This window comes from Penaeus japonicus, unplaced genomic scaffold (genome assembly GCF_977035675.1).
Source record: "Penaeus japonicus unplaced genomic scaffold, GWHDUDI00000001_assembly GWHDUDI00000041, whole genome shotgun sequence".
In the NCBI taxonomy this organism is placed as follows: Eukaryota; Metazoa; Arthropoda; class Malacostraca; order Decapoda; family Penaeidae; genus Penaeus; species Penaeus japonicus.
In genome coordinates this window covers 13,101,564-13,114,063 of record NW_028234443.1, presented here as the reverse complement: position 1 = coordinate 13,114,063, position 12,500 = coordinate 13,101,564, and the positions used below count along the sequence as shown (strand labels likewise).

At 38.7% G+C, this 12,500-nt stretch overlaps 1 protein-coding gene across 17 annotated transcripts in view; it reads left to right on the top strand.

The window, feature by feature from the left end:
* Positions 1-12,500, top strand: part of Dgkepsilon (diacylglycerol kinase epsilon) — a 25,444-nt gene that overhangs the window by 6,280 nt on the left and 6,664 nt on the right. For 14 of the 17 annotated variants that reach the window (XM_086534596.1, XM_086534589.1, XM_086534585.1 and 11 more), the window contains 7 exons: positions 6-147; positions 484-704; positions 1,084-1,264; positions 1,651-1,784; positions 2,054-2,231; positions 4,045-4,181; positions 4,464-4,573. In XM_086534596.1, the coding sequence (XP_086390722.1) occupies positions 6-147; positions 484-704; positions 1,084-1,264; positions 1,651-1,784; positions 2,054-2,231; positions 4,045-4,181; positions 4,464-4,573 (1,103 nt within the window). Of the gene's footprint in view, positions 1-5; positions 148-483; positions 705-1,083; positions 1,265-1,650; positions 1,785-2,053; positions 2,232-4,044; positions 4,182-4,463; positions 6,036-12,500 lie in introns of those variants that run through there. The other 3 variants (XM_043010211.2, XM_086534595.1, XM_086534594.1) reach the window with 1 other exon arrangement.

Below are 12,500 nucleotides of genomic sequence, written 5' to 3'. Positions count from 1 at the left end.
TTCAGGTGTGTGACTTGGGGAAATTAAACACCTGCATTGTCCCACCAAACTGCATCCGCTTGCAATCCCTGAGGATGAGGAAACACCTTCTGATTAAGGAAGTCCTCCATCCGAGGATCAACAATTGGTGTCCAGTTATTGTAATTGGTGAGTTGAAGAGAATATTGAGATGCAAACGCAGACGCAGACGCAGATACAGATACAGAAATTGGCAAGCACAGACACAGACACAGACACAGACACAGACACAGACACAGACACAGACACAGATACAGATACAGATACAGATACAGATACAGATACAGATACAGATACAGATACAGAAATATGCAGGCACAAAAATATTCAAGGACACATGCAGTTATAGAGGTACAAAGACAGAGCTACAGAAGGATGGGCCAAAAAAAAACAACAATATATGTATATGTATGTTGAAGAACTGTAACTCTCAGAAAGTCACTTCTTGCTTATATCTCTTTTAAGGCAATCAGAAATCTGGCAGCAACGAATGTGCCAAGATTTTGTCATCATTCCGGAGATACCTCAATCCAGCACAAGTACTGGACCTTGCTGAGCGACCACCAGAAGAAGCCTTGGAATGGTGTCATTTGGTGCCGTCAGGTGTCAGGTGCAGATTCATTGTGGCTGGTGGAGACGGCACTGTCTGCTGGGTCTTGAATGCCATTCACAAAATGAAATTTGAGGTGAGAATGCTTTCATTATATTTTTTTATTAGTTTTTTTCCTATCCTAGTTTGCTTTTTTTTCACTAGATGGAAATTACTTGTTTTCCTTTTCCATATTAGTGTGGATTTTATTCCCTTTTTCCTTTTTTTTCTAACTGAGGAGTTTTGTATTTGCTTTACCAACCTTTGATGCATGCTTAGCATGATTCAGCATTAAAAGTGCCTTAGCTTTTCAACACAGTGGAATGATATACAGATATTTCAAAAGACATGAATTGATACCATGGTGAACTCTGTGTGTGATGTTCTTACATTCTGCGTAAAGCTTTTATCATCCCTCACCCCTAAACACATCTTGCCAATGATATTTGCAAAGTAAGGCTGAATTTCACTTGCAGACAGAACCTGTGGTAGGTATACTACCTCTTGGGACAGGTAACGATCTCTCTCGAGTGCTAGGCTTCGGCGAGGGTTATTCTGGGGACGTTGATGTGGAGGAGTACTTGCGGGACCTGTTCCTGGCCCAGGAGACCAAGCTGGACAGGTGGAGAGTCCAGGTAGCGCCAAATAGGAGCTTGGGTGAGTAGGCTGTGGAGTCCTGGGTATCATATAGTGTGAGCAGAGGAGGAGAAAGAAGCTCACGTCTACTCATAGTATTGTTGTTTTCTCCATGTAAAGTATAAGACACATTCTGTATCTGTTTTTGTCCCATGTAAAATTAAAACTGGTGAAACAATGGAAGGTTTGGCACCTGTGATAGGGTAGTTATGGTAAGCCTTCTATTATATTTTGCCAGTAGTTATATAATTATTGTTAGAATTGTCTTCTATTAATGTCTATCATTATTTATTTTCATATGACTTTACCAACTCTCTTTGGATTACCCTAAACATTATCATCATCACCATAATTTTTCTATTTATATCATTATTATTGCATTCCCTTACTGCCTCCCAAATTGACAGGGATCCGATTGCCAGTCCGAGAGATGTTTATGAACAACTACCTCAGCATTGGAGTGGATGCCCTTGTTACTCTCAACTTCCATAGGGCCAGAGAATCACGATTTTATATTTTCAACAGCCGCACTATAAATAAGGTATTGTATTGGATAATCTTAAGTTTTGATATTATTTTCATTATTAATCTACTTTTTATTTAATTTTGTAGTATGATGTATATACTTTTTGATCAATTGGAAGTTGTACTTATTATTTAATCTACATATGATATTTTTAGATTATCAACTAAGAGTTTTAGAAACAAACTTTCTTTTTTCTTTTGATTACATTTTGGAAAATAATTAATTTCTTTTATTTGGTTTGTCTCCTTTATCTCACCCATTTTTCTTTTCTTTATTCATTCCAGATGATCTACTTCACCTTCGGCACCAAGGATGTGCTCGAACATGAGTGCAAAAACCTTGACCAGAAACTTGAGCTACACATGGATGGCAAGAAAGTTGACCTTCCGAGCATTGAGTCAATCGTGGTCCTCAACATAGCCTGCTGGGGAGCTGGTGTTCGACCATGGACTCTCGGTGCAGGTGAGTTTCTGATGATCCCCAGGTTCGAGTGATTAACAATAGATGTGGTGATTGGGGATTGATGTTACATTGGATGGTGTTTTTATTGAATTTTGGATGGTGGGTGTGGTTGATGACTTTAGGTCAGGGTTCATCAAAGTAGGGGTCACGGCATAGTAGTGGGTCGTCAACTACTGACCAGTAAAGGTAGTAATATGAAATAAAGAAAGAATCTTTATGAAATGAGAAAAATATATGTAGTTGTAGATAAAGTAGGTAAGAGAAAAGAAATAAAGAGATAAAAAAACAGGAGGGAGAAAGGTATAAAATCAACTGATTAGTGGTCAACATTGTCCAATAACACCACAAGGGTAATACATGAAACCTAACTCGATTGTGATGAAAAATATTGAAGAACAGATTTGTCAAGATTCTGATTTTTTCATTTGTTTATCTTTTTATTATTGGTATAGGAATGCCATTTTTATTAAAATAAGTATTTGGATATGGATATAGAAAAGTGTTTTTTTTTAAGAGAGGTTGGGTCTGAACAGAGTTTATAGTGATTATTGTAATAAAATTGGAGATGGCAAAATTAATTATTTCTAATGCTGTGAGTAAGAAAACACTCTATCATGTTCATACCAAAGCAGAAAAAACTCACTTTACACAAAATAGGTTTACTGAAAGATATCAACTTTCAATAAACATATTTTGTGCATGATGGGTTTTTCTGCCAAACTGTCTTATTTTACCATATAGTTTTCTGTTAAGCTTGATGCATACACTCTATCATGGTATCAAATTGTTTGCAGTGAGATTGTTTATCATCAGGTCACCTGTTCAAGCACTAAATCCTTGTGATTTTGATAGCATTATTCATGGCTAACACTGTGTAAAAAAAAGTTTAAACACAAGCATTTTCAAACTCCCCTTGGTTATCCATGAAACAGGTACATCAAAGGAATCAGTTATGGACATGTTTTGAAACTTTGACACGTTCTTCTTGAAGATTTTGTAATTGAAATGTCAGGTGATTAATTTTCTCCTGTGAAATTATTCCTTTTCATTCCTGATATCATGGCACTAGTTTTAAAGCTACAGATTTCCAAATTCAGCTTAACCTATTCACGCCAGGGCTGTTCCGGCTTTGCACGGTCGCAATACTGGGGTTTTCGAACGCATAAGCCTAATGTCTCGAGATTGTTGAACAAGCTCACTGTTGCCAGCTCGACAGCCTTGCCCTCATATCTCGTGGCGTTTGACGCAAAAGCTACAGATTTCCAAATTCAGCTTAAACCCTTGTTTTGTAACAGTTTTAAGGGAACATTCTCTTGGGCAAGTCTGCATAGCCAGGAGCATGGAGAAAACATTTTCCCTGTCCCTCTGAATATCCTGTCTTGATAGGCAGTTAGCTCCCCTGCCGACAATGGGTTTAGGTTGACTATTTTTTTTGTTTTGTTCTTATGCAGACAGTGTTATATGTATATAAGTTATATACATGTTATATATACTTGGAAATTTTAAGACTTTATTTTAATTAGTCATTTCAAGGACCTGATGATATGCTTATTCATATATACTGAGTTCTTACACAAAGCCTGTGAATTTTATGATAATCTGCTGAAACTGAGTATGTAAGAACATTATAAACATATCTTCCAAGAAAGGCTGAAACTCTTCTCTTGGTGTTAGGATTGGGAGTAAATTCTTGAAGATTGCACAAATGAAAGACTATCTACATAATACACCTAGTCAGTAGATACTCATATACACAGAAGTCTAGAATTCTCACATGATTTATTACACAAATGGTTCTTCTCTTCTCCCGCAGGAGGTACTGATGCCCCCAAGCAGGACTTTGGTGATGGATATCTAGAGGTGTTTTGTCTTGTCTCGTCATTCCACATCGCGCAGCTGCAAGTGGGACTTAGTGAACCTATGAGACTTGGCCAGTGCTCCTCTGTTAAGGTTTGCATTTTTTTACTATCTTTATTTGTGTGTGTGCGTGTGCATATGCGTGTGTGCATCACTGTACGTGTGGATGTGTGTGTTTGTGTGTGTGTGTGTATGACTGTGTTTATCTGTTTGTATTTGTTTGTTTGTTTATAACTTTATCTTATGTCTCTCCAATCATACACTTTTGCATAAGATCTACTATATCAACATTGAAGAAAAGGAATAGATGCCACAGTGAAGCAGTCTCCCCCCCATTAAAAAATGGATCTCACATACGCCATTTTCCTTCCATAGATCTGCCTCAAAGGAACAGCCCCGATGCAGCTGGACGGAGAGCCTTGGGAGCAACGACCGAGCACCATCAGCATCTCCTACAGTCACCAGGCATCAGTCCTCATGAGAGAGTAATGGTCATTGCTTAATTCCGGGCTCCTGTTCAATGTGGTTCTTGTGCAGTGTCTACATGGGTGGAAGGTAGTCTGGGGGAGACTTGTTCAAGATGATTTATAGAATTATGCAATGTAGGAAAATGGTTTGGCTTGCTGAATAGAAACAGTTGTTAAAGAGAATTTACAGGTACTTATGGATGGAAAATATCAATGGACATAGGTCTCTGGTCCTAAGAATGCCTGAGAAAAAAGGCCCTGCATAAGTGGCTTTTTTTCTCACCTGTGGGGAATGTATATTGTTGTTGATATTGTAGATATGTGTTATTTAAAAGAATTCACAGTGATTTTTTTTTTTTTTTTCAGTTTTGCTATTTATGTTCTGTGTTGCCAGTTTTTATGTATCCATACCAGTATTGTCTCACTATACCTAGTTTTGGTATGAAATATGAAATATTGGTATTTTAATTGAGCTTAAGAATGTGGGAGAGTGTGGTTTTATTAAAGAATGTAATTAATTATTAGAAAAGAATATGATTCTATAGCACATATATATTTTCAACAAGTTTTTTTGCCAAAATATTTTCTTTTCTAATAGCATATTGTGATCAAACATGATGACAATGCTTTTTGTAGCTATTTCATGGTATGGAAAAAGTTCTATTTAATAATGACGTTTCAAAAGATAGATATGAGGCATACCAAAGATGAAGTTTGTGATCTTAGACAAACTTCAAAGGTGACCAAAGAATTAATGTATCATACCCAGTGATTGGGCGTTATTATGATCATACTCTTTTTTTGTGAGAAAAGAAGTGAATATTTTGTTGCTATAACGTTTAATCTTAAATCTTTTCATAGTGATTCATGTGGCCACTTACTCTGTCAAGGGTTGCTATGGTAGTCACCAATGTACACTTGTGAAAAGATGGGTGCCAGATACAAGTGATACTGTGTTTTATTTCTTAGTGTGTTTGTGGCAGCCAAGATGGAAAGAAAGAGGGTAGTCTATCTATGATTTTTCCAGCCAAGGTAGAAAAATGTGAGAGAAATAAGATACTTTTTTTTATGAATGCTATCTTAAGGTATTCTACCATATAGTGTGGCAATCTTAACATTCAAGCAGGTAAATATTGATAGATTCTCTGATATCTTTCTTTGACATTTTGCAAGACGTGCAATTGGTTATGCAACTATACCTTTTCTTTGATTCAGTTTAGGGTGGATAAGACAACAAAGCTCTCTGTTTTAACTTATTTTTTCTTGTTTGTTCTCATGTTCATTAATCATTATAATCTCAGGAGCTAGCTATTACTTCCACACTTAGGAATATTCAAGCTTATTAGATAGCTTGCTTTAATCCTCAAGATTGCTGAGAATTTAAGGTAAAGACTACAGGCAAAGTGTCATACAGACTATCTAATATATAGCTTCCAGTGCCATAATATATTTCTATATTTCATAAGTTTCCACTACCATTAAGGGTCTGGTTTTAACGCTGTTCGGTAGTATAAACACAAATCTCGTCCTTGCTTGCGTGTGCTTTGGCAGACATCGCTCTTTTTGTTCCCTCTCATGCAGGTCTCTTTATAGCTTATTACATGTGTTCTGCAGGGTGATGGTATGTAAGCGTACCTCATTGCAAAGCATAACCACAGCAGAAGTGCAAGTGATCCTGGCATTCGGTAGATTTCATTTCTGTTGTTTACGGATAGAGGAATTTTATACTGTAGCATTTTCTCTTTGCTAATCTGTTTTTAGCAGTGGATTCTCTCTGTGATTTTTTGCTTTTGGGAATGATATGTCTTGTGTTTAGTTTGCTGTAATTATTTGTTTTGTATTTTGTATCTTACAAGAATGCATATCAAAGAGGAAAGGAAGAAGTGTGAAAAACAGGGAAAAAGGTAAGAAAGAAAAGTGAGGTGAAAAACTCCAGGAAAAGGTTATTTCAAGTAAAGGAAAGTAATGGCATGCCGTTTGGTTTTAACTGGTGTATATCATTAGCTCAGCCTATAATCAAGACAGATTTAAATGACTAGTTATCATTAATGATGTTTGTTTAACATTTATATATCTATAATATATATGTATATATATTTTATGATACCCTGAGATCCACTTCTGATGACTTGATTGCTTAAATATAATTGAAAATGGGAGACAGATATTTTGTATGAAGTTTTTAATTTGTTTGTTAATTATCATGTGATAAACTCCTCATGCTGTAAAGGATTCATGTATGTATATGTGTAAAGGATTCATGTGTGTGTGTGAGTGTATGTGTGAGTGTGAGCAAATGTGTGTGTGAGCACGTGTGTGTGAGCGTATGTATGAGTGTGAGCAAATGTGTGTGTGAGCACATGTGTGTCTGAGCGTATGTATGAGCATGAGCAAATGTGTGTGTGAGCACGTGTGTGTGAGACCGCACGCATGTGTGTGTGTGAGCGCACGCATGTGTGTGAGTGCATGAGTGTGTGCAAGAATGCAAGTGTGTGTGTGTGAGGGTGCATGTGTGTGTGAGCACATGTGTGTGAGCACATGTGCACGTGTGTGTGTGAGCAAATGTGCGAGTGTGCGTCAATGTACTTGCATGTTTGAGTACATGTACTCGTGTGTGTGAATGCACTTCTGTATGTGAATATGTATATGAGTGTACGTGTGTGTGAGTGTGTGTATGAGCGCACTTGCGTTTGTGAGTGCATGTACATGTGTGTGCACGTGGGAGTGCATGCGAGTGTGTGCGAGTGTGAGTGTGCGTGAGTGTGCTTGAGTGCATGTGAGTGCGTGTGTTCAGTTCAGTTCAGACAGATATGCGAAGACGTCGCTTCGCCCGGGCTATATGCTCAAGGCGGCCCGGCCTCTGCCAGCTATGAGTGCTGACTCATCTAATCTTATCTGATCATCATCGCTGAATTCAATTCAGCTCAGTTCAGAGAGATTTTGCGAAGACGTCGCTTCGCCCGGGTTGTGTGGATGGGGTAGCCCGGTCTCTATTGGCTATAAGTGCTGACTCATCTGATCATCATAACTGAACTTTTACCGTGGCGGTCGGATTGCCTGTAGGCGCTCCAGTTGCCAGGGGGCTAGTGACAGGCATAGCCGTCTAACCAGCCCGGCGGCTGTCGTCTCTGGGCCCTGCCTGAGGAAGCGAGTGTGCTCGCATTCCATCAGGTAGTGCTCTAATTTGGCGTCCGGCGCGCCACAATACTCACAGCGTCGCTCATCTTGCCCAATAGTGGGGATGATTTGCCACGCACAAGGGTAGCCTATTCTCAGTCTGTGCAGACTGACTTCAGCACACCTTGATATTCTGGGAGAGAGTATCAGCGACTCATAGCCTGTGGCGTTTGAGTACCAGCTGGCCGAGGGGGAGGTTCTCGCTTCCTCTCTGTGTCGCTGCAGGGCACCGACCTGCCCTGCAACCATCGTTTTACGCCTTAGCAGTTCCCGGCTAGGATGCACCACAAGATCACTCAAGGGTTTCTTCCTGCCTTCCTCCGCTAACCTGTCAGCTACGTCATTCCCTTCAATACCAACATGGCTTGGGATCCAGTTGATAATGATGCGTCTTCCCTGATCCAGGATTCTCTGAGCAATGGTGAGAATCGAGGTTACCAGGTAAACGTTATCAAGGGGCGTGCTTTGTTGCAGGCTGTCAATGGCGGCCCTAGAGTCTGTGTGTATAACAACATGCCCGTCCGTCTGGGCTGCATGGGCTAGGGCTCCCATAATAGCTACTGCCTCTGCCTGGAGCGAGGAGGCATTGTCTGATACCCGCATAGCTTTCTCTATGCCCCTTGCTGCAAAACCGGCGCCTGCAGTGCGGGTGGTGGGGTCTACAGAACCATCCGTGAAGTAGGTTTTACTATTCAGCGGCGTGATTGCTGTAATGTTCCTCTCCGCCTCAGCCTTCAATAGAGGCGGTGAGTACTGCGTTTTTCTTCTTGATAGACTCATGACAGAGAACTCTATCAAGGATCGTGCCCACGGCGGGGCTGAGACATAGTCAGGGTGGGGATGGTCCATGCCCTTAATCAGTAGTGTCTCTTTGAGCTCAAAGCGTTTCAGCACTCTGGTTGTTTGAGACAGCCAGGTGTTGTTAGCAAAGAGTTCTTGGTTTTGTGCAAGCCGACGCTGCACTCTCTGTCTTAGCTGCGAGTCCAGTGGGGACTGTAGGACATTTGCAAGGAACTGGGCCGCCATCTGATCAATCCGGGTGTCCAGGGGAAAGAGTTTGGCCTCCAGGAGGAGGTTAGTAACCTTAGCCCACCCAGGGGCACCCAGAATAATCCTGGCGGCTTCGTTTTGCATTATGTCGAGTCTTTTCCTGAGTCCAGGTTTTACTGTGATCAGGGCGACGGAGGCGTAGTCCACAATGGGACGGACAGCGTGCACGTAAAAAGATCTTAGTACGCGGTGTCCAGCCCCTAAGCGCCGCCCAGACAGAGCTCTCATGACAGAGAGCCTTGCCTTGGTCCGGTCTAAGAGATGTTTGATCTCGGAGCGGAAGGTGAGGTTCTTATCGATCCATACCCCCAAGTATTGGTAGACGTGTACCCACTCAAGCTCTAGACCTTGGACTCGCAGTCTTTGATCACAGACATCATGTTTTAGCGCCATTGCCTTCGATTTGGCTGCTGAGATCTTAAGCCCGACTCTGCAGCATTCCTCAGTTATTAGGTCCAGACAACGCTGGGCCTTTCTGACTGGATTCACATTTCAGAGTGCGTGTGTATGTATGTATTTATGTATGTATTTATGTATGAATTTATGTATGTATGTATGTATTTATGTATGTATGTATGTATGTATGTATGTATGTATTTTTTTTGTATGTGCATATTCCTTCTATAGAAATATTATTTTGTATGACTAAAAAGGCTATTACATAAAAGAATCAAAAACACTTATCTTATCAGCATATCTACATGGGAATGTTTGTGATACTAGTTAATATTATTAGAAATCACAATGATAATGTGATAGTAATAATTTTACTATTACTGAAAATAATGATAATCTTGGAGTTGACATCATTATCATCAACATTATTATTATAATTATGATTATCATATCTCAACATTCAAAGTCTTTCTAAAACTTATGGTTCATTGTTTAATTCTTGATAGGAGATTTAGCCACCCGCTCTGGGAAATTACTGTGAATGTTTTTTCTTTCAAAACCTGTGCAGTCTTCGATCTCCTCCTTATCAAAGCTAAAGTTATCAGGACAACAAAGGGAGGAGTGTGGAAATGCATGATTTTGCCAAATACCTTTTTGCATTATTGCTTCTTTGCTTCTTTAGAGCATACTATGATATATATAGTATGTCCTGAAGATGCATTGAAGTTAAAATTTTAGGCCATATGGGCAAAATCAAGTGTTTCTATGCATTTCTCTTTGTTGGCTTGTTTGCATAAAAAATGATGACAAGAATGAAGTTGAAGACTACTCAGGTTCTGCCAGAGATGAACTTAACATTGTATCCTGGTGAAATTGGCTGTGGTGTTGTCTGATAGTTTGAAGACGACTGTGTATGATTCAGGAAATGGTATGTGCTATGAATGGTGCATTCCTTTGTTGAATTGGTGATGTATGTATCGGATCTACAGGCTTATGTATTTGCATGTGCAAAGATTCAGCAGGTTTATGGAAGAAACTCCCACTTATGTGATGAATAAAGATATATTTAAACATTTGGATCAAGAGTCATGTAAAGACACTGAGAGATTGGTGATGCATCTTCCTTGCATAAAAAGTATTTAGTTTGCATTGATCCTCCTGTACCAACACATATCTCAACTCATTCTGCATAATGTTAGAATCTTAGTCAATCTGGCACAGAGCTTAGAAGGTAGAAAGCAAAGCCTAAATGAATAAAAAATAAAATGTAAAGTTTAAAATGATATCAGTTGAAGAATACCCTTGTTGTATAATGCTGTGTATTATGGCCATTTTTCCTTCAAGGCTTATTGTCAGACTTGGAATTAAACAATAACTTTAAGGTGATAGAATCAGAATATCATAGCAGCTCATTCACTTTTAGGATTCCTCTTTTTATTAAGGTAGTAAATGCAAAGATTAGGGGTTAGAGGGGCTTCCTTCATTACATGGTAAGGAAACTAAATCAACTTGCAGTTCCTTATCAAGAGGAATCTTCCGTTCTTAATGGACCCTCTCACATAGGAAACTCAAAGTCAGTCATAGGTAATATGCATCAAGAAAATTCTTTGGGACAATTATGCATAATTTACAGTTGCTCTCTATGTCTATAGATGATGAGAGAAGATTGCCATGATGAAAATATTTTTGTCAAATATCAATTGCAATTATTTTGTTTATTTAGTTCTTTATCTAATTTACAGTCATGTAAGTTCATGATCTGAAAATTGCATAAGCACTTCAGCATCAAGGTCTCATGATATGAAATAAGAGAAAATATACAGAAATGGTAGCAAGTAAAAAGATCATTATTGTTTTAAAATCTTAATGAAACAAATGAGCAATCACAGAAAGGGCTTTTGCTGGTCTTCCAATCAGATTACAAGTAATATGCAATCATGATAAATGTTTAAAGGTGCATTGATCTCTATCACTTCTCTGTCCATCTGAAATGTATAAAAAGAAGAACAACTAAGAATTTATAATTCAAGATCAAAAGAAAAAATGAAAGAAAAAGAACAAACTAAAGAAGTGGTTTAATGGATAATTGATTCATAATATCAAGTAATTAGCAATCCCTTCCATGTAATGTAAAAGTTATCAAGAATGTGTATCTGGTATGACTTATTAAAGGTGGATATGTCACAGTACAAAATGATCGACAGTGAAGCTGTTGCTACAGTTGTTGTTCACATGTTAGTTTGTAGCTTCTTTATTTTGTTATATGGAAGTATATTTTTTGATTGTTACATTCTCTCAGTGGGAAAAAAACAGAACTTTTCCAGATTACTAGGCATAATTCCCAAAATTGCTTGAGTCACATTCCATTTTTCATTTTTTAGTGTAGAATGTATGAATTGAATATTCTAATTTGTTCCTATACACATGATGTATGTGTGCTGCTTATTCCTTATTTTATTGTGGAATTTAGTCTTCCTTCTTGCATTTACTATTCATGTTGCTTATATTGGTGAAGTTTATGGTGCAAGATGTTGTTTTTTCCCAGGTAATAAGAACGTTAATGTCTGTGCGTAATTGTGCAATGAATAAACCTTCGATAAAGAACTTACTGCATATGTTTGTGTCATGAGGGATTGTTCATGGATTAATGGTGTTTGTTTGTATTGGCTTGTGAGATTTCAGTTGTGATTCTGGATTGCCAAAATTTCTTGTTTAGGATTTTTCTTCTTGTTTTAGTTTTTTTTCTATTGTATTGAGAATAATAGGTGTTTTGTCATGTTATGGGTGACTTTAGGGACAAATATGTGAAATTTGATCTCATACACTCAAATGCATACACCACACAGATGAGCACAGACTTAGAAACACAGATGCCTACAGATGTACAAACAAATAGGCATAGACTGAGACACAAACACACATTATTCTTCCCCTACTTGATTATACTTACTCTCACACACACACACACACACACACACACACACACACACACACACACACACACACACACACACACACACACACACACACACACACACACACACACACACACACACACACACACACACACACACACACACACACACACACACACACACACACACACACACACACTCACACACACACACACACACACACACACACACACACACACACACACACACTCACACACTATTGTGTTCAAATGCTTTTGTGACATATTTGTCCTCTGCTTATCTTTGCTTTTCAATCACTGAATAAAGTATCTGTGGTAATATAAGAGAAATAAATACCGTCGCAAGAATCCAAGAGTTTGATGACGATTCCTGGTCAAAGTTCCTTA